This window comes from Rhineura floridana, chromosome 17, assembly GCF_030035675.1.
Source record: "Rhineura floridana isolate rRhiFlo1 chromosome 17, rRhiFlo1.hap2, whole genome shotgun sequence".
Lineage (NCBI taxonomy): Eukaryota > Metazoa > Chordata > Lepidosauria > Squamata > Rhineuridae > Rhineura > Rhineura floridana.
The window spans coordinates 7,207,563-7,229,045 of record NC_084496.1 but is presented as its reverse complement, the minus strand read 5'-3'; the positions used below and the strand labels follow the sequence as shown (position 1 = coordinate 7,229,045).

The following is a 21,483-nucleotide window of genomic DNA, read 5'->3' as shown; positions in this document are numbered from 1 at the left end:
GATGGATGTCAACTTGGCTTAGCTACCTCAGAGGCCCCTGGAAAGCCTTGGACCCGGGTGGGTAGGGGATGGCATATACTCTAGGTTTTGGAGGATTCAGCAGGTGAATCTGTGGAAATTCCTGAGGCATGTGATCCTTATGGGTTGCTCAATGACTTTTGGTGATACTTAACCATTCTTCTGTGGTGTTTTTCATATTTGCTTAGAACCTGCATTGCTTCTAAGGGACTATATGCTGGCACCATGCGGGCTGCTTTCATATTTTCTTCACAACAACCTTACGAGGTAGTAAGCTAGGCTGAGAGCGAACAGGTGACCCAAGGTCACCCCCAGTGAACTCCATGGCTCAGCATGGATTTGAACCCAGCTGTCACTGGTCCTAGTTCCACATTCTGTGTTGGCTATGCTCTGCTTCCACAGTCGGAGGCAGCATGCTTCTGGATGCCAGTTGCTGGAAATAGCAGGAGGGGAGGGCACTGCTGTGCTCAGGTCCTGCTTGAGAGCTCCCCATTGAGGCATCTGGTTGGCTACTGTGAGAAAAGGATGCTGGACTAGATGGACCATTGGCCCTATCCTGCAGACTCTGAGGTTCTCTCCACTACATTACACTGACCCTTTAAACTTCCCCCCCCAATAATTGTTGCAATGGCCTTGTAAGATAGCAGGCTGTTGTGGTTCCCCGTAATGCAGATGCATGCTCTGAGGCGGGGAGAGTTGCCTAAAGCCACTTTGGGGGGTCCATGCTCAAGTTGTGATTTTCAAAATCCCAGCTCCATCCGCTTAAGAGGAAGAACTACATAGCCAGTCTTCATTTTCATCAGTGACCCCTGCAGTTTCCCCAAATGCGGAAAACTCGACCGCATAATATGTGGTAGTTGCAATAACATAGAAACGACCTTAGAAGAAGCTGGGTCTGTTTCTGTTCTGCAGAAGTTCCTGTGGTGACAATTGTTGGAGGAAGGAGCCACTGCTGGAAGCCGGACAGAGGAGAAGCTGTATCTGCTATATACAGAATCTTGAGTCTATGGGTCTTGTTTGCTTTCTATCATGATTCCACTCTGCATGTCCCTGGCCTGGTACAGAGGTCGGCAGCCTTGCAAAAGCACCTGTCGTGGCAGAATGTTTACCGGAGTGAAAGTGCATGTTTTCTCTGTTTGGATCGATAGGTCATGGTTTTGCAAGATGCTCAAATCCCAGCTGATAAAGCAATTGCTTGTCTCATTTCCCCAGTGCACATTCTCTTTGTGTGTGTGAAGCTGACTTGATTTCATTACTTACATCCCACCTTTCTTCCATCATGGAGGTCAGGGGGGCCTGCAGGGAGTTCACCAGCAATCTTCCAACTAGGCACCGATCAAACTTAAGACTCGCTTTGTTTTCAGCAAGGTTGCTGCGGTATATACCTTCAGACCATAGCCGTGGCCTATATACCCTTCAAACAGAGCAAATACCTTGGCTTCCCTGTGGCATGTTAGAATCTGCCATGCTTGAGGCTGCTGAAAAATTAGCAACCCTACTAAAGCTTCTCTTCATGCGTGTTGTTTGCATATTTCCACATGAGGCACAAGAGGTGGTGGACTGGATCTCCAGAATCCCCTGCAGTCCAATTGATGTTGGCCTTGACTGGGTTTTTAAGTTCTAGTAATGCCATGGACTAACAGAACGGCTTTAGGTGAGCCACTAGAAATACAGGAAGCTGTCTTATACGGAGTCACACTGTTGGCCCATATCGCTCAGTATTGTCTACACAGGTTGGCAGCAGTTCTCCAGGGTTTCAGATGAGACATTCCCTGCCCTGTCTGGAGATGCTGGGGATTGAACCTGGAACCTTCTGCATGCAAAGCAGATGCTCTAACCATTGAGCTTGGCCTTTCCCCTTATATTTTCACCCTCTCTCCAGCAGAAATGGTGTTGGGGGGGGGAGAGAGATGTGATTGTACTTCTAGAACATTCACAGACATAATGTGCTTATTGCATTGCAAAACTGCATGGATGGATAGTGACAAGTGGCAAGCTGAGATAAAATGTTGAAAGGCCATAGTGCATCAACGCCATGAAAGACATTTCATCCTCAGCCCTTTCTGTAAAATGGAAATCCTAGAAATCTAATCCCTGCTTCAGCAAAGTTGCATTTCTGTGTAGGAAAAATGTGCAGTGTGATGACCGTCCCATGTGGTGACTCTGCATGTCTAGGATTTTTTTTAAACAAAACTGCCAATGTATAGAGTAAGAGCTTTTAAAAAAGGACAAGGAACATGTAATCTGCATTTTGCTTTTAGGATTGAGAATGGAGGATCAGGGAGGCAGGCAGAATAACAAGTGACGACTGGGCAAAGGTGGTGAATGTGCTTAGGGTTGATTGAGCTTTTGCGGGGTGAGGGGCTATGGATTCAAGGGGAAGGGTTCGTGAGTGAGGTGAGCTTTTAAGGGGGGATCTGAAGAGAGGCTGCATCATGGGCATTTTGGAGCTGGATGTTCCAAGCATAAGGGCAGCAGAGGGGTAGTGTTGAGTGGAGATGACCCTGTGTGGTCAACTGAGGATTGACAGAGTCAGAAGAGACAAAAAGTTGTGGACTGATCCCTTGGGAAATAAGGACAGAAGGACCACTTGAAAATTGCTAAAGATCTTGGTGGACCATCAAAGTTTCTGGTGTGGAAGATTCCAGTGCATCTCTGTCTTGGTGCCCTAACACTCACTGCGCTGGCTATTCTCAATGACCAGTCTAAATGCTGAAGGCATTCAAAAATCAACTGGGTTGATGGTCTTGGGAGGTGGCAAGTTTGGTGCAGTGCCTGAAAACTCCAGAAGTTAGGATTGAGAAATAGGAGAGGAGACCTAAACAGGGTTCCTTTTGTGGTAGAGGAATAATAAATGCAGCAGGAAAACATCTCTGTCCGATACGCTTCTGCTCATATTTTTTGGGGGGTCATTGTTCTGGGAACCATGAACTTCCAACAGGTAGAGCACTGCCATTTGCCCTCCGGATTAGCGCCAGTTAAGGATTGTCACAACAGAGGTGGGGGATGGAGTGTGGAGATGGTCCTAGACACAGCTCCTGTGCATGCAAAAAAATTAATTGTGATTTAATACCTGATTGGCATCCAGACCACTTCTGAGTAGGGAATGGCAAGCAGATACTATTCCTGTATCCTGCTGGTAAGTTCAGCTGCCATTCAGTCTATCCCACCCTCTCTGTCCCAGTCTGCCTCAAACAGGTTTGGGAAATGGAAGGCTGGGATGAGAAACAAAAGTAAGATGAGACACCACCTTGTTGTGATGGTCAGTCTCCTATATTTCCTCCAAGCCATTCTGAAATAGTTCTCAGGTTGAGGAAAGAAATTTATCCATCTTTATGAGATCCATAGCCTGCGTTTGATACGTGGACTATTTTCATCAATTAAACTGTCCTCCAAGTAAGTGGCAGCTTTTGTCCATGGACAAACACAAACACCTTAAAATAGCCAATAAAACTATATGGCGTTACAGTTTTGCATTTTATTACCTGTTTTTGTTCTAAACCATCTGGAATAAACTTCAGATACTATCTTAAAGTGGCCCCCTAGGCAGTGCTGTCTGGCCCCTGGAACTCTCCAACTGGCCCTGCTTTGCACTCTTGAGTGTTATTAACTGGCTGCTATATGTCCTTCAACTTTGATGCTGCCTCTTGATTGGAGAACAGACAGAGGCGTGTGTAGAAACTAACCTGCTGTAGAAAGGTAAACTTCATTTGTTGCTCTGCCCACCACTGGTATGTGCCCCCTGGGAGATTGTTCCGATGGAAATATGGCCCTTGATCTGAAAAGGGTCCCTCCCTGCTTCTCTTATTGCATCTTTTCTGTGCCATTTCTGTGCATCATCTCAACTAGGGACGGGGAACCTTTGGCCCTCCAGATGTTGTTGGACTACAGTTCCCAACATCCTTCACCTTTGGCCATGCTGGCTGGAGCTGTTGGAAGGGGCAACAACATTTGGAAGGCCACAGCCCCCCCCTCCATAAACTATTCTGCTTCTTCAGACATGGACAATATACTCACTTCCTACTGATCAGACTGGTAGATCAGTTAAATCACACAGTTCATCAACTAAGATTTTTTTAATCAAGTGGGGCAGCCCAAATGCTTGTCCCGCTTGGCTCTAGGTAGCACAATTGAGCTTTCCTCCTTGCAACACCCCTGTAAGGTCTGCTAGACTGGGGAGAGAGTGAACTTGACGTGAGTGGGGATTTGGACCCCCATGTTTTCCTGGACTTTTTCAACCTTCAGTGTCTACAGAATCTCAATCCAGTTGGCAGCTGGAGAGGGACCCTTCAGGGATTAATTTGGCCCAGGGGCTGGGAGTTGGAGACCTCTGTTTTTGGGAGACATTTCCGACAAGCAGGTTCAAGTCCAGGGAGATGCACAGGGCAGAGTGTTGTGATCAGGCAGCATCTTCCATTGTTGAAAGGGTGGCAAGTTAATGATTGGAGATGCCTGGCAAGAAGGCTAGTGATGCCATCTCTGTAATGGCTTGCTTTTTGTCAAGGAAGAACAGCTTGTCGTTCTTGGACCAAACCTCGGCTTGTATGTGGCTTAAAGGGCAACACTTTTCTAAAGTTTGTAAATTCCCTAACAAAAAAAAAGTTGTGAGTAGAACAGCATATGTGCATTTCAGACTGAGGATTTCACCATTCCTTGCAAATATTCATATCCCATTAAAAGGGGAAGGTGCACATGTTCTGTGCAAGGTGTCCTACTTCCAGGTAAAAAGCAGCTGTATTGACAGATGGGGAAAGGAGGATTGGCTCTCCCCCTGCAGGCCTCGTGATTCCTCTTGTTGTTATGTGCCTTCAAGTCAATTTCGACCCTATGAATCAGCGACGTCCAATAGCATCTCTTATAAACCACCCCATTCAGCTCTTGTAAGTTCAGGTCTGTGGCTTCCTTTATGGAATCAATCCGTTTCTTGTTTGGCCTTCCTCTTTTTCGACTCCCTTTTGTTTTTCCCAGCATTATTGTCTTTTCTAGTGAATCATGTCTTCTCATGATGTGTCCAAAGTATAATAACCTTAGTTTCATCATTTTGGCCTCTAGTGATCATTCTGGTTTAATTTGTTCTAACCCTCAATTATTTGTCTTTTTCGCAGTCCATGGTATCCACAAAGCCCTCCTCCAACACCACATTTCCAATGAGTTGATTTTTCTCTTATTAGCTTTTTTCACTGTTAACTCACATCCATACATAGAGATCGGGAATACCATGGTCTGCATGATCCTGAGTTTGGTGTTCAGTGATACGTCTTTGCATTTGAGGACCATTTCTAGTTCTCTCATAGCTGCCCTCCCCAGTCCTAGCCGCCTTCTGATTTCTTGACTATTGTCTCCCTTTTGGTTAATGACTGTGCCACGGTATTGATAATCTTTGACGAGTTCAATGTCCTCATTGTCAGCTTGAAAGTTACATCAATCTTGTGTTGTCATTACTTTAGTCTTCTTGACGTTCAGCTGTAGTCCTGCTTTTGTGCTTTCCTCTTTAGTGGTTCCTTTTAATCTCTTCTAATTAGATGTTCTGTGTATTATCTGCAAGAGCACCCAGTGTCCATGAAACCAGACTCTCCTCCCTCCCATGTTCGTCACTGGGTGTTGTTCTTGGGATGATAGAGACATTCTAGATTAAAGACGTGAGTGGTGTTTTTTTTTATTTGTTCTGAACACAGTAATTAGCTGCACTTGCTTTTGAGGCTTAATCCCCATGGAGTGTATTCCCTGTTACCTATTCCAAAGCAGTTGTGTACTGGCAAATTCAGAATGCAGGGTCCCTTCATGTTAGTCACAGCCATGGCCCCTCCTTTGCTGCTGGGTTAAGAATGAGATCCTTTTTAAACCTTCTCCCACAACAACAGATATCTCTAGGAGCCAATCAGCAGGAAGGGGGAGTGTGTTAGCTGCGGAGGAGAGTCTTCTCAGTGGCTGAGTCACCTCCTTTCACTCTGATTGGCTCCACAGGACAAGGAAGCATGTTAGAAGACTCTTCTCAATGACTAACATACTCTCTTTTCATGTTGATTGTCTTATAGGATGCTAGAGACATAGGGACCCTGCTCTGAAAAAAGTAAGGGGTCTAAGACACCCCTGAGACCCTGCACCACTACACCCCTGTTCCAAAGTGTGACCGTCTTCCCAAGGAAGCTAAACTTGCATTGTTCATTAGGAACATAGGAAGCTGCCTTATACCTAGTCAGACCATTGGCCCATCTAGCTCAGTGTTGGTGACACTGACTGGCAGCAGCTCTCTAGCGCTTCAGGCAAGATCTTTTTCGCAGGGGAGGCCAAAGGTTTGGGATTGAACCTGGGACCTTCTGCATGTGACACAGATGCTCTACCACTGAGCTGTGGCCCTTCCTTGAGAGAAGGTCCCTGTTGGGAGGAGCTTACAATCTAAAACAACACACGGGAAACTGAGGGAGGAGAGGGGCAGGTAAAGGGATATATAATTATTTCAGTGAAATGTGCCAGCAAAGTTTTCCATTCTCGTGGCCTGGCTTTCCCTGCTCTAGTAGTTGGTGTATCTTTGACTGATAGCATGTACTAGATTTCAACTTAAGAGCCGACGTGGGAATATTGTACCCTTCCGGGGAGAGGGAATGTCCAACATTAGATGGTTAAAAGGTCTGAGCCAGTTTCACGAACCCACTTCCTGTCTTCCTCTGCTGTCTCAGAAATACCCCCTCTGACACCCCACCCCCTCAATACAAAAAACACTGGTTTTGTCTGGGAACACAGAAGCAGATTTCTTTCTCTCTCTCTTCACCCTGCCCCCCTAAAACACTTGAGCAAGCTGGTCCTTTCCTTGCTGCTGGAACAGCCAGGGGGAGGAAATGGAGGGCTGCCCCCGGACCGGACGAAGAGGCTGCCGAGGCAGCGAAGAGTTGGGGCGCCCATCCCCGTGGCCTCTGGTCTGCCTGGCTGGTTGAGCAGGACGAGCCGTGGTTTGCTATGGATGTGGCCGGCAGTCGGGGGCTGCCCGTCAGGAGGATGGGGCTGGCGGGGTCCAGCTGGCCGCCGGCCTCTTTAAGGGGAGGGCCGGTAACCTGAGCCTTCCTCATCCTCCTCCGCCCTCCTGGGAGCCTGGCTTGGCCTGACCGGGGGTCGGCAGGGGCGGGGGCGCAGCAGAAGCTCCCGCTCCCGGCTATAAACCGGCTGGGCCGGCCCCCTCCTGCCCGGCGGGCCACCATGGGCTTCCTCCAGCGCTGCGTGGGCCGGAGCCGCTGCCTGTTGCTGCTGGAAGGGCAGCGGAGTCTGGGCAGCCTCCCGTCTTCCGATCGCGGGCAGCAGTACAGCACGGGTGAGTGCCCCGGCCGCCAGGAGGAGGGGGGCTGGACGCTGGACGCTGGACGCTGGACTCCAGGCCAGGCTAGGCTCCTTTCGGCCCAACCGGCAGCGTCGATGTCGATGATCGGCGGGCAGGCTTGCCCACCCCGCGCGTGCTAGCCTGGGGGGAACGCGCGCTCGGGAGCGCCTTGGGGCAATCCTTGGGGATGCGCGCCCGCGTTGGCACTCCCCGGTGCCTGCTCGGGTTGGCCCATCCAAGTTCGCCGCCGCCACCCCGCCTGGCCGTTCCTTCGAGCGGCGTTCCCTGCGCCGGCGGGCACATTTTGCTCGGCTTGCAAACGCCCCCCCCCCGCGCAGCTCTCTTCGTCCCTCCCTCTCTCCAGGGCAGAAGAACCTGTGGCTCCTCTAGATGTTGCTGGAGTACACTTCCCATTCTCCCTGACCGTTGGCCATGCTGGCTGGGGCTGATGGGAGTCCGGAGTCCGATGCTTGAGGGTCACCGCCGCTCACCCACCTCTGCATTAAGCAGAGATGCTTTGATTTAAATTCCTGCATTGAGCAGGGGGTTGGATTCGATGGCCTTATAGGTCCCTTCCAACTCTACTATTCTATGATTCTATGCCTTCTGGATTCCCTGCTAGCACAGCGGCAGAGCATCTGCCCTGCATGCAGAAGGGCCCAGGTTCAATCCCCAGCAGGGCTGGGAGAGGCGCCTGCCTGAAACCCTGGCGAGCCGCTGCCAGTCAGTGCAGACTGCCCTTAGCTAGTTGGATCGGTGGTGTGGCTCGCAGCTTCCTATGTGTCGTACGTGCCACGCACCTTTGAGAATACAAGTTGGCAGTGTTTTCCAAGAGCACTCTCATTGGGTGTTCCTTGAGGGAATGGGAAGGTTTGCACCCCCTACTCAGCTTGGCATCACCTTCGGGGCAAGAGATTTAGGTGGGCTGCACCACCCTTGGCATTTCCTTGGATTGCACGGGCTGGAAAAAAGAGTAGCTGGTATCCCTTTCCAAGCGCAGCACCCTGGCATTTCTTTCTGATGGCCCAGTTTGGCATCCTCTGGGATGCTTGCACAGATGGCACATGAAGAGTTGCAGCTTAGGGTGAGCTTCAAGTTCTCCGTATTTCTAGAATAGCCACGTTGGGAGAATAAGATCTAGTGTGGAGAAGGCGGGAACAGAAAAGTTTTCTCTCTCTCTCTCTCTCATAACGTAAGAACTTGGGGATATCCAATGAAACTGAATGTTGGAAGATTCAAGGCAGACCAAAGAAAGGACTCCTTCACCCAGCGCAGAGTTGAGCTACAGGATTCGCTCCCGCAAGAGGCAGCGATGGCCACCAACGCAGATGGCTTTGAAAGAGAATTAGACACATTCATGGCGGATAAGGCTATCAGTGGCTACTGGCCATGATGGCTGTGCTCTGCCACCATAATCAGAGGTAATCTGCTTCTGAAAACCAGTTGCTTGCGGGCTTCCCATAATGGGCATCTGCCTGGCCACGGTGAGACCAGGACGCTGGAGTAGATGGGCCACTGGCCTCATCCAGCAGGCTGTTCTTAGGTTAAACAGAATGTTGTGCGATTCAGGACAGATTAAAGAAAGGACTTTTTATTGCAGTGCATTGTCAACAGTCTGGAATTTGCTCTACGAGATGCAGTGATGGCTACAGATGGTTTTAAACAAGGATTAGACAAATGCATGGAGGATGAAGGTATCCGTGGCTACTAGCCATGATGGCTTTGTTCTGCCTTTACTGCCCGAGGCAGTAGGCTTGGAATGCCAGCTGTTGGAGACCGCAGGCGAGGAGAGTGCTGTGCTCAGGTCCTACTAGAGGGCTTCCCACGGTCATCTGGTTGGCTGCTGTGTGAACAGGATGTTGGACTAGACGGGCCACTGGCCTGATCCAACAGGTGGTTCTTATGTGTTTACGGAGCTGGGATTCCACCCCTGTTGTCAGTCTTTCAATGCCCCATTTTGGCATAGCCTCTCAGTGTGGTGGTTAGATGCTCCTGGCATTCGGTTTTTAGCATGCAAACTTGGTCTCCGCAAGTCGGTCCCCACACAACAGCTAAGAAGAAAATCAAGCTGCAGGTGGTGACAATTCCAAAGCCTCTCTCCTTGACGCAATGGCAAGCAGGGCTGGCATCAGGCAGCTGCTGAGGCCCATGTCTCTGAAGATTGTTATACAAATGGCAGACTTTGGGGTTTCAGTGTCACACCTAGTTTTTTCTCTCACTCTCACCCTTGTTTTGTTTAACGTACAACATGAAGAACCATCCTGTAGAATTCAAGAGCTTGCTCACTACTGTGATGGGGGATAGATGGCTCAGCAATACTACATGTGAGAAGGATCTTGGAATCGTTGACCACAAGCTGAATATGAGCCAACAGTGTAATGTGGCTGCAAAAAAGGCAAATGCTATTTTAAGCTGCATTAATAGTATAGTATCCAAATCATGTGAAGTACTAGTTCCCCTCTGTTCAGCACTGATTAAGCCTCATCTTGAGTACTGCGTCCAGTTCTGGATACCACACTTTAAGAAGGATGCAGATAAACTGGAACAGATTCAGAGGAGGGCAACGATGATCAGCAGACTGGAAACAAAGCCCTATAAGGAGAGACTGAAAGAACTGGGCATGTTTAGCCTTGAGACTGAGGGGAGATAGGATTGCACTGTTCAAGTCCTTGAAAGGTTGCCACACAGAGGAGGGCCAGGATCTCTTCTTCATCGTCCCAGAGTGCAGGACATGGAATAATAGGCTCAAGTTGCAGAAAGTTAGATTTTTGCTGAACATCAAGAAAAGCTTCCTGTTAGAGTGGTATGACAATGGAACCAATGACCTAGGGAGCTGGTGCGCTCTCCAACACTGGAGGCATTCCAGAGGCAACTGGACAGCCACCTGATGGGGATGCTTTAAGCTGGATTCCTGCATTGAGTAGGGGGTTGGACTTGATGGCCTTACAGGACCCTTCCAACTCTACTATGATTGTCTTGCTCCTTATAAAGGTGGCTTTTGGATTCCCACCCCCTCCCACAATAACAGATCAGCATGGCTTGCCTACGTGTTTAGGTATGAAGTCTGTCACTTTCCCCCCTCCCACTTCCTGGAGAATTGAGCCCTTGGATAACATAACTGATTGCTCTTTTTAGGCAGGGGAAGGGGGGATCCTCAAATCGGCTTCCCTCTTCCCCCAAGATACCTACATTTTAAGATAGCTTGATGAAAGACAAATGGATTCTAACTGGCCTATGTTGCAGGACTATTGCAAGGATTATGCAGTCATAGATATACCCTTTCCAGAGGAGCAACTAATTATGTTTATTCTAGCAAATGCCCCCAAAAGAGCCTCCTGGCAGTCGGCACCTTCAAAGACTAACTAGCAGATTCACTGTGGCATAAACTTTTGCAGATTACTAGACCCTACTCTGTCAAATGCAGGTGTTGCATCTGACAGGGGATCCAACCTAGCCTACGCAAATGTATGCCACGGTAAATCTGTCTGTTGGCCTTGAAGGTGTCCCCTCCCCCCCAAATGTGCAGGAAGTACTTTGAACAGCAGATAAGAGAAAAATCAACGCATTTGAAATGTGGTGTTGGAGGAGAGCTTTACACATACCATGGATTGCAAAAAAGACAAATAATTGGGTGTTAGAACAAACTAAACCAGAACTATCACTAGAAGCCAAAATAATGAAACCAAGGTTATCATACTTTGGACACCTAATGAGAAGACGTGATTCGCTAGAAAAGACCATAATGCTGGGAAAAGCAGAAGGGAGTAGAAAAAGAGGAAGGCCAAACAAGAGATGGATTGATTCCATAAAGGAAGCCCAGACCCGAACTTACAAGATCTGAACAGGGTGGTTTATAAGAGATGCTACTGGAGGTCGCTGATTCATAGGGTCTCCATAAGTCGTAATCAACTTGAAGGCATATAACAACAAGACTTACTGTGGTTCCTTGATCTATACTTATTTTTACGGCTGCTCCCAGCTGGCATCTGCCACTTCTGTGCCTTCCAGGCTGCAATTCCACCCACCTTTGGGAAAGGAGGTAGATGGGGGCACTGATGTGCATTGAAGCTTTTACCCTTTTCAGTTTTTCCCAAACTTGGGAGGGGTGGTGGTTCCTAAGCAGAAGCTGTTTAAGTAGTGGAGCAACCTTCCCATTGCCTCTCTGATAATCTGCTTGTAGAGAAGTTCAGTTTTGATTTGCCAGTCATAGCACACGCACACAGAAAAAACACAGCAGTCCTGCAAAAGCAAATCCTTTTTCAGAGCAAATGTTATGAAACGCCAACAGTGGTTAAACCCGTTACAGTCTTATAATCTCCTGTCCGAGGATCCGAGTAACCGCGATGGGAAATTTGGCCACAATCTCTGTGTTTGGCTTTATTGCCTTAGCAATAGTCTGATGTTCACCACTTTGGGCACGCTCCTGAAATGCACAGAGAAACTGTCTCAGGATACATTCAGAGATAGAACAACGGTCCAGAAAATGTAGTATATCCTCTTTTCGATGTCAAGTTCAGACATAGCCCTAAGAAGGGTGAAAGCTTTTCTTAAAAGGAAATTTATCCTGATCCAATCAATAAGATTCACACCCATGAACTGTAATGTACCTTGGTGCCATTTTAGAATTAGGGAATGGCGACAAATCACCTTGAGTATAGATGCTACCTATCTAGGGGAACAGCCTTAGCTCGATGGCAGAGCAACTACTTTCCATGCAGGAGGTCCCGGGTTCAATCCCCGACAGGTCCAGGTTGGGCTGAAAGAGACTCCTGTCTGAAATCCTGGGGAGCTGCTTCCAGTCAGTGTAGACACTACTGGCCTAGATGGACCAACGATCTGACTCTGGAAGGCACCTTCCTACCTTCCCTATGATGCTCTGTCTTCTTAAATGTATACATGCAAAAGGTTTAAATCAAAGTCCAGGAAAATGACCTACAGAAAACAAGAGGGCGGAGGGAGAAGTGGAATGGAGTATCCTGAAAGAAGGGCTGGCTGGCTGCAACACTGAACAGGTCTCACTTTTAATCGATAATCTACTGAAGAACCCCAGAGGACCTTTACATACTGCTTTCTGGGTCATATTCTAAGGCAGGGGGTGATCTCTGGATGTTGTTGACCTAGAAACCCCACCATGGCAGAAGATTGCCGGGGTTCTTTGTAAATTGCTGGGAGGTCTTCTGTTGCGTACGCGGCTATGTACATTTTGTGAAATAAATTGAAAAGCCTATCAACATCGGCAAGGGCGTTATAACTCGGCTGCCCCTGTTCTGTTATGCTCCGTTCACACAAGATGTTGATCGTGCCCGTTTGGGCCTCAATGGTACCTCTTGCAAATTGCAAAGACTCACACACCTCGGCTGCACACGGCAAGGGAAGAGAAGGTGATTGGTGGCCAAGTTGGCCGTCAGAGAAGCTGATCCCAGTGTTGATTTTCATTACAGATCAGCTTCCACCCCTGTGGATTGGCTGATAAAAAAGGAGTTCTGGTTTTCCCCAGAACACAGCTTGGAAAACCCGTAACATTCTCTGCCTCCGGCTGTCTCTCTCTCTCCCATCCCACGCAAGACAGATCACACTCTGCTATGCCAGAGATGAAGCTACATAAACAGGGGCTTCTCCCGGGAGGCCTTGTGTCCGCTCTGCTCCCAGGCTGGGACTCGAGGCTTGGATTTCCCAGCGTCCTCCAGAGGCATCTCCCCAGAGGCATCTTTGCATGCCACCCACTCTTGGCAACTCTAAAGAGCAAATTAAATGTCTCTCTGCAGATCTTCAGGCCGGGAACTGATCACAGGGTGAGGAGAGGCCTTCTCTGCTGCCATCGTGACATCTGTAGGGAAGAACTCCCTGTTTAAATGTTCTGCTCGGCCTTTAGTTGGTTGGGGCTGCGTACAGTAGGGCCCCACTCATACGGCGGGTCATGTTCTGGACCCCCGCTGTAAAGCAAACACCACTGTAAAGCGGAACCCATTGAATAGAATGGTGCGCGATGCCCAGAAACCGCCGTAAAAGCGGAACAAGCACCATATGAGTGGGGCTTTAGTCTAATTGTGTCTCAATGAGACCGCTGTATTAGCGAATCGCTGTAAAGCGGGGCCCTACTGTATATAGTTCCTGCTCTGATTTCATCTTCTCACAACAATCCTGTGAGGTGGTAGATTAGGCTAAGGGAAAGACCCTAACCCAAGGCCACCCAGTGAGCCTCATGGTGTCCGAATAGGGCTTTGGATCCCGGTGCAAATCTGACAATCTAAGCCCAGGGATGGGGAACCTTTACTGGTCCCCATTCCCTCACAGGAAACCAACCAGGGGCTACAGGCCAGTGATGAACAGGGCAACAAATGTGACTCTTGGCTTTGTACACTGGGATGCCGTTCAGCAAGGCAAAGGCCGGAAGCCTCTATATGTATCTCTGCATCCAGGCAAGCAAGTAGCATTATTATGATTCGAGGGCACTTTCCAGCCGGGCTGTGAAGGCTGCTCCATGAGGGTGACTGGGGCGCTTGCCCACCAACATCAGCCTGCCCTCAGCCAGCCTGCCTTCTTAGCTTGCCACCAATCCAGGGACAGAGGTAGCACTGCTTAGTGTCAGGGTTGCTCTTGTGGAACTCAGTAGGGAAGAGGATGGGGGCAAAACTAGAATTTGTTTATTTATTATTTGATTTATATCCCGCCCTTCCTCCCAGCAGGAGCCCAGATTTGTTGGCTCTGCTTTGTCATTGGCTCCGGTGCCACTATGGCTGGGCTCCCTCCCTTCCGCCCCGCCAGTCCCAATGAGCACCAGCCACCACTGCAGCCAGGTAGACAAATTGGAGGAGTGTGTGGGACCTGGGGAGGGTCCCGGGGGCCAGACAGAGAGGCTTGGAGGGCCGCATTTGGGGGAAAAATGGACCTAAGGTTCCACACTCTTTCTCTAACTGCTGCACCACCCTGTTTTCCCACGACTCCAAGCAGCTTGCAGTGCACGATGGATGACCCCGGGTTCAAGTTCTTTGGCACCGACCTACAGCCATGAGGGTTCTTAAGACCTCTGGTTCCAACCTTCCTTTCTTTGCTCAACAGGCGTGGCTGGGCTGCAGGAGCGCACGCTGATAGCTGTGAAGCCAGACGGGGTGCAGAGGAGGCTGGTGGGGGATGTGATCAAGCGCTTTGAAAAACGTGGCTTCAAGCTCGTGGGTCTCAAGTTGCTCCAGGTACGCTCATTGGGCGAGACGGGGAAGTCAGTGCTCGGGAAGCCTCGGAGCAGACTGGAGCGCTCCTTCCTGTTTTTGCAGTGCTCGACGCGTGTAATAGGGAGAGTTACCAGGTGGCCCACGACGCCGGGAGCTCAAAGGAGAAGGCTCTGAGGCTGCTGCTTGGCAGTATCAGCTAGCAGGCAAGCAGACTGCAGGGAAGGGAGCATTAACCTTGTACACCGCCCAGAGAGCTATTAGCTACGGGCGGTTTATAAATTAAATGAAATAAATAAATAAAATAAATAATCTCCTTTAGCAATCTCCCCTCCCCTTTAAGGGGGGGGCGAAGGTGTGTGTGCATGGATGGGCCAGGTATGGGTGCATGCATGTGCAAGCTTTTTCAGTAGAGGCCTTATCCCAGTCTGCATCTGTCTGTTGGAATTGCTTTTTGATATGTTTTTAAAGATTTTTTTTTAAAAAAAGATGTTTTTAAAGATTTTTTTGAAGAAGATGGTTTGTTTTAATATGTTTTTCAGGCTGTGTTGTAATATATTTTAAAGTCTGTTTTTACCATATTTTAGAGTGTTTTTAGTTCTTTTGTGTGGCGCCCTGGGTTTCTACTGGGAGAAAGGGCGGGATATAAATCTAATAAATAAACAAATAAATAGAGTGGCCAAGCCCGTTGCTGCCATTACACACACACACACACACACACACGCAGAGCCCTGAAGATTTGCTATGAAACAGCACGGCCCTCTTGGCCGAAAAAGGCTACCTGCCTGTGGGGTACACTCTGGAAGGGGGCGGGTGGGACACAATGGATCACACACACACACCGTTGGTCCCTATGATCAGGTTAAAAAAGCTTGCACTACTTTATGTTTATGAACCATATTGATAATGTAACCTGTTTTTTACGAATGTACAGTACATCGATAGATTTATGGAACAGTAGATATTTTTTAATTGTTTTGGCAGGCCAACGAAGGCATCCTAACAGAACATTACCACGAGCTGCGCAGGAAGCCGTTCTATCAAGAGGTGATTCAGTACATGACTTCGGGGCCTGTGGTTGCCATGGTAAGGCAGCCTCCCTCCCCCCCCTTGCCTCCCCTCTGTCAGGACCATAACAAGAGCCCTGCTGGATCAGGCCAGTGGCCCATCTAGTCCAGGCTCCTGTCCTCACAGTGGCCAATCAGAATCCTCCAGGAAGCCAGCAGGTAGGGCATAAAGGCAAGTGCCCTTCCCTTCCTGTTATTCATAAGAACATAAGGAAAGTCCTGCTGCTGGGTCAGGCCAGTGGTCCATCTAGTCCAGCCTCCTATCCTCACAGTGGCCAACCAGATGCCCCAACGGGAAGCCTGCAAGCAGGACCTGAGCGCAAGAGCCCTCTCCCCACTTAGGATTCCCAGCAACTGGTGCTGAGAGGTATACTGCCTCTGACAGAGGAGGTAGAGCATAGCCGTCCTCAGCCTCCATGAATTTGTTTAATCCTCTTTTAAAGTCATCCGTAGGCATAGGCCATTGTGGCCTGCCAACTGTAAGCCTGGCTGATGCTTTCAGGACGCTCCTGGATATAGAGGGAACAGTTTTGCATCCATGTCAAACCACCTAGGCGCTTTGCAAAGAGGGGAAAAGCTCCCGCTCGCTTCAGTGGGAGATTTTCCTATGCAAATTGCTGCTGGTGGTGGGCCTGATCCAAACTGGGGTCATAGCTAAGGACAAAGGGTTAACCTCCCCCCGGCCCTCGACTGCTAGGCAGAGCTGGCTGGTGCCAGTCTGGGACCGGTGGGCAGAAGGGAGGGAGGCCAACAGCAAGTGGGGTCAAAGCCAATGGCAAGTAGAGCCTGCTGATGTGCCTCCATCCTCCTCCCTGCCGAGTTCTGCAAAACTAGGGATGGAAAAATCGATCCATTTCGGTTTCCTCCGTTCCTCGTTCTTCCAACCTTAAATTCAGCTCTCCACCTTTCTGCAGCAATTTGTGGTTTTTCTTTTTGAGAATCCTCATGAAAATCCTCCAGCGTTTTGAGTGAGCATCTCTCCCGCTAAATACATTTTTGCCCACCGTTTTGACTAACATATGCCTTTTTTTTTTGCAAGCTGTTTATCCTAACGTACTGCTGAGGTTTGTACGTTATTTTCCCTACGGTGCTCATGTTTATGCTTCCCTCTGGCCTACACATTTTCACAAAGGTTGCTTGGTTGGAGAACTGTATTGCAAAATTCGGTTGAGTGGGAATTTCGAAGGAGGGCTGTGTTTCGCCTGTCGTGTTGTTTTGCAAAGTGCAGATTTGATAAATTCAGTTGAATCGAGTTCCCCTCCCAGCCAAGTGAGACTGAGGAAGCAGATTCCCAGGGACATCCTCCTAGCAGGTGGGAGCTAAGACAGGTTAAATGGGGCACTGCTACGTTTGCGCTAAGGGACCAGGCTCCACTGCTGCTAGGGGCTCCAGATGGACTGGGGTCCCCAGACAGACTGGGCTCCCTGCACTGACCGTTTATGTTGTAGGCAGGGAACCTCTGTGCTTAAGGGCACTAATACGGAGCTTACACATTTTCTAGGTTAGCTCTTTGTGGGGATGTTGGGACGTTTGGTCTTTATCCTTTCTGATGCTGCTCCGACTCTCTTGCAGGTCTGGGAAGGTTACAACGTTGTCAAAACCTCCCGGGCAATGGTAGGGGAGACAAATCCCACAGAAGCCAAGCCCGGCACTATCCGGGGAGACTTTAGCATCCACGTCAGCAGGTATGAGTGGGACGAAATAGCCAAGGCCGCAGGAAGGCCTGTGGTTTATACTGAGCCAGACCCATTAAGAACATAAAAAGAGCCTACTGGATCAGGCCAGTGGCCCGTCTAGTCCAACATCCAGTTCTCACAGTGGCCAACCAGATGCCCCAAAGGGAAGCCCACAAGCAGGACCTGAGTGCAAGAGCCTTCTCCCTTCCTGCGGGTTCCAGCAAGTGGTAATCGGAAGCATGCTGCCTCTAACTGTGGAGGCAGAGCCTAGCCAACATGGCTGGTAGCCATTGATGGCCTTATCCTCCATGAATTTGTCTAATCCTCTTTTAAAGCCCTCCAGGTTGGTGGCCATCACTGCCTCCTATGGGAGTGAATTCCATAATTTACTGTCTGCACTGACTGGCAGCAGCCATCCAAGGTTTCAGACAAGGGACAATCCTAGCCCTATCAGGAGATGCCGGGGACTGAACCTGCTTGCAAGGTGGATACTTGACCACTGAGATATGCCCAGCCAGCCCAGTCTTGATTTGACTGATGCTGCAAGGTTCAAGCTTGGACTAGAGTCTCACGCCTGAAAACCATCTCTGTAATGATTGCAACTGTCTTAGTTGAAGTCTGTTTCCTGGCAAACAGGGTCTGGTTAGCTATTTGGTTAAGTATGCACTAGAGTGGTTCCTGCTGTCGTGCAGCTGTCTAAGAGAACCAGTATGGAAAATGAGGTTTCTGGATCAGAAATTAGAAACCAGCGTTTAACATTGTGATGTATAAAAATGGGCTGCCTTCAAGTCGATCCCGACTTATGGCGACCCTATGAATAGGGTTTTCATGGTAAGCGGTATTCAGAGGGGGTTTACCATTGCCTCCCTCTGAGGCTAGTCCTCCCCAGCTGGCTAGGGCCTGCTCAGCTTGCCACAGCTGCACAAGCCAGCTCCTTCCTTGTCCGCAACTGCCAGTTGGGGTGCAACTGGGCTCCTTGGGGCTATGCAGCTTGCCCACGGCTGCACAGGTGGCAGGGCACGTAACCCCTGAGCCACTCCCTGTGGGGGTGATCTTTAGCTGGCCCTTGACAGCAAGGAGATCCGAGCAGGGATTTGAACTCGCAGACTCTGGACTCCCAGCCAGGCTCTCCTCCCCACTGTGCTATACCAGTAAGGGGAAAAAAGGAAATACTCAGTTTAGGTCAACTAATCAGGAACATGCTGAAATTTCATCATTAGTTCCTCCTACATGTTATGTTGCATGTCAGTGTGATCATTGCTTTCTTTCTCATTTTCCTTCTCGGTTGTAAATAACATCAAATTTCATTGGTAGATATTCTTGGTTTAAAATTCGTTCTAGATCCCTTATTTTGGAGGGAGCCACGTTAACAACCATCTACCCTTACAGCAGAAAAAGATGGTAGACTGGACTAGGCCAAGGGGAAATGCAGATGGGGGGGCAGGATCACATTTGATTTCTCCCTTTCATGCATTTTTTAAAAAGAACTCGTTAGTAGAAATCTAGCAGAGCAAGAGCAGACCAGCCTCAACATTTTCCCCTGATGTGCTAGCTTCTACTTGCAGAGTGTTTTTATTTGGGTGACCGATCTAAAGATTTTCCCCATCTGGAGCCTGAAGTGGTATAGTCTACTTTAACCACACTTCTGCTGATTCCAAATGCCATGGTTTCAAAAAGTGGATTAGACAAATTTATGGAGGATAAGGCTGTCAGGGGCTATTAGCCATGATGGCTATGCTCTGCCTCCACTGCTGGAGACAGTATGTTTCTATTGCTGGAAACTGCAGGAGCAGAAAGTGCTCTTGCACTCAGGGCTTCCCGCAGGCATCTGGTTGGCCACTGTGAGAACTGGATGCTGGACTAGATAGGCCACCGTCCCAATCCAGCAGGCTCCTTACGGTATTATGCATGTGTAGAATGGATATTATCGTCCCCTGGGAAGGTTGTTTTGCCTCTGGAGACTCTTATCCAGGGAAACACTTGTAAATGATTTTACTGCATCAGATGAGGATGGTTCAACGTACTGTGCTAGAGTTCCTCACAGGAAGATGCATGCACACTACACAGCCATTCCTTCCTGGGGAATCCTAGGAACTGAGGTTCTGCAAAGGGGAGGCTAGAGATCTTCAGCAGGGAATTCTTGGCACCCTCATCCAGCTACATAATGCTTTGGGGGAATAGGCGATGGCAGTTAAAGGCGACCATAGCTCAGTAATAGAGCATCTGTCTTGCATGTGGAAGGTCCCAGGTTCAATCCCTGGCATCACCGGGGCATCAGTAAGGGCTGGAAGAGACTCCTGCCTGAACTACTGGAGAGGCTCTGCCAGTCAGTGTTGACAATAATGAGCTAGATGCACCAGTGGGTCTGACTCAGTATAAGGCAGCTTCAGAGAGTTTGTATGATGTTCCTATGATATAAAATGGATATTTTTTTTGCAGTGGTTAGGTACGTTGGACATTAATGTATGATGTGCCCTCATTGTGACGTTTTCTCTGGAAACAGGAACGTGGTCCATGCCAGCGACTCCGTGGAGACGGCCCAGAGGGAGATCAGCCTGTGGTTCCGCAGCAACGAGCTGATAGACTGGGATTGTTGCAATCACAAAATCATGTATGAACATTGAGGGCCTGGCCTGGCCCAGCCCACACGCTGACACGGGATCTACTACCTCTGCCCATGGGCTGCCTTTCTGAAGTGAGCCGTGTTCTGGCCTGTGCATCATAGGCTGGACAGGAGGGTTGTGTGTGTGTGTGTGATGTTGCACTTCAACCACTTTGGCTCTGCCATTGAGCGGAAAGATTTACATCTGTGGCAGAAAAGCCACGGAATACGGGTCTTAACAGAACTCACATTAAAAAAGAAAACTCGTTTGTACAAACCTGATTCTGTTGTCTGTGCCCTGGTAATTGAAGTCTGTGTTTTGGCCAGCCAGCAACCTGCCTATCGTGCCAGATCTCACAGAGACGGAAAGAAGACTTACAATTTCCATGGCGATCACCTGAACGGTTAGCATCCCCCATGAGGCAGGCTGGAGATAGACAGGCCATGCACTCTAGAGCGTGCCTTAGCATTTGATGCGCTGAAAACGTCAGCCTCATACCTCTCTCTCTCTGCCTGCCTGCTTCCAGGGGCAGGCCCATAGGCAGCCTAAATTTAATTAATTGTTAGTGGGGGGGGAGGGGTTAATTTTTTTGCCAGGGCAGCCCCCCCCCGGCTACTACAGACCTGTCCAGATGGGCAGCTCTTAAGGCAGGGGTGAGGATCCTACTGGCTTTGCTTGCTTTTCACACTAGATCTAAGTGCAGATGCAGCAAGGAAAGTCAAATAAAAGCCAACGTTTCCCAGAACTGGAGTTCAGCATACACCAAGTAGTTTTGTTTCGAACCTCCCTGTGATGCAAGAGCCAGATTGAGATAAATCCGAGTCTGTAGTCAGGCCGATGTTCCTTGCCCTAGAAAAGCATGTACGTGCTTAAAGGTTTTCTTTGTTGAGGATTTTGAATCCTATAACATCCACAGAAAGCATGTCATTGCTCACGTGAAGATCTTCAAGGGCAGGCAGGTGAGCGGGAGAGATATGCTGCTTTCTGAGCTAAAAACAGACGTCGCTGCCTTCTTGTGAATTCTGAACTTTGACATAGATTCTGGGAGAGGCGGCGATATTGGCCTGATTCTCTGGGGCAAGCCATATGTTTACATGAGCGATATATAATTAGCAGCACAATCTTAAGCACATTTACTCTTTGAAGGCAATGCCATTGTCTCCAGGCAGGTTTCCACCTATATAAATGTCCACAGGATTGCAGCCTAGACTTCTAGTAGTTGTTTTTTTTAAAAAAAAAAAACACAAACCCAACTTTAGGGAGAGCAGCTTGTGAGTGCTTAAGTGCTCCCCACTGCACCCTGGGAGAGTTTGGAAGAGAAAATTATATGTAAATACAAAAGGTTGAAGGCTAGGGCCTTAATCGAGGCAGGACCGTCTAAATGAAATGTTAAGCCATCTCCCTTTCCTTGCTCTCTTTACCCCATCGTCCCCCAGGCAAGCAAGAAGCATCTTCGCAGTTCAAGGACAGGTGCCAGCCAGGCAAAAACCCTCTAGGGCCCAGAGTAGGTCCGGTGGGGTGAGTGGCCTGGAGAGAGCTCCGAGGGCCAGAGAGGCCTCAGGGGGCCGCATATGGCCCCTAAGCCTGAGCTTCTCCATTCCTGTCCTGCTCCCACACCAACGTGCCAAGCCCTTGAGATCGCAT

General features: G+C 49.1%; 1 protein-coding gene and 1 long non-coding RNA gene across 4 annotated transcripts; both read left to right on the top strand.

Moving 5' to 3' along the window:
* The first annotated feature begins 7,081 nt into the window (after positions 1-7,081).
* LOC133371698 (nucleoside diphosphate kinase A-like) lies at positions 7,082-20,120 on the top strand. 3 transcript variants are annotated; one of them, XM_061599379.1, is made up of 5 exons: positions 7,082-7,321; positions 14,387-14,517; positions 15,478-15,579; positions 17,133-17,245; positions 19,740-20,120. In XM_061599379.1, exons 1-5 carry the CDS (start codon positions 7,210-7,212, stop codon positions 19,858-19,860), a joined length of 579 nt encoding a protein of 192 aa, XP_061455363.1. In that variant the 5' UTR covers positions 7,082-7,209; the 3' UTR covers positions 19,861-20,120. The 3 variants fall into 3 exon arrangements, with proteins under 3 accessions (XP_061455363.1, XP_061455362.1, XP_061455361.1); XM_061599377.1 differs by having other exon boundaries at positions 7,108-7,321; positions 15,478-15,540; XM_061599378.1 differs by lacking the exon at positions 17,133-17,245 and having other exon boundaries at positions 7,105-7,321.
* LOC133371699 (uncharacterized) lies at positions 7,332-13,345 on the top strand. Its single transcript, XR_009759364.1, has 2 exons — positions 7,332-8,411; positions 8,525-13,345. It is a non-coding gene; the product is annotated as an uncharacterized LOC133371699 (long non-coding RNA).
* Positions 20,121-21,483: the final 1,363 nt, after the last annotated feature.

Bases quoted from the DNA above. Each gene is read 5' to 3' on its own strand.
- LOC133371698 (XM_061599379.1), top strand. From the start codon at position 7,210: ATGGGCTTCCTCCAGCGCTGCGTGGGCCGGAGCCGCTGCCTGTTGCTG. The intron at 7,322-14,386 runs GTGAGTGCCCCG...TTTGCTCAACAG, and splicing joins CGGGCAGCAGTACAGCACGG to GCGTGGCTGGGCTGCAGGAG. The intron at 15,580-17,132 runs GTAAGGCAGCCT...ACTCTCTTGCAG, and splicing joins CGGGGCCTGTGGTTGCCATG to GTCTGGGAAGGTTACAACGT.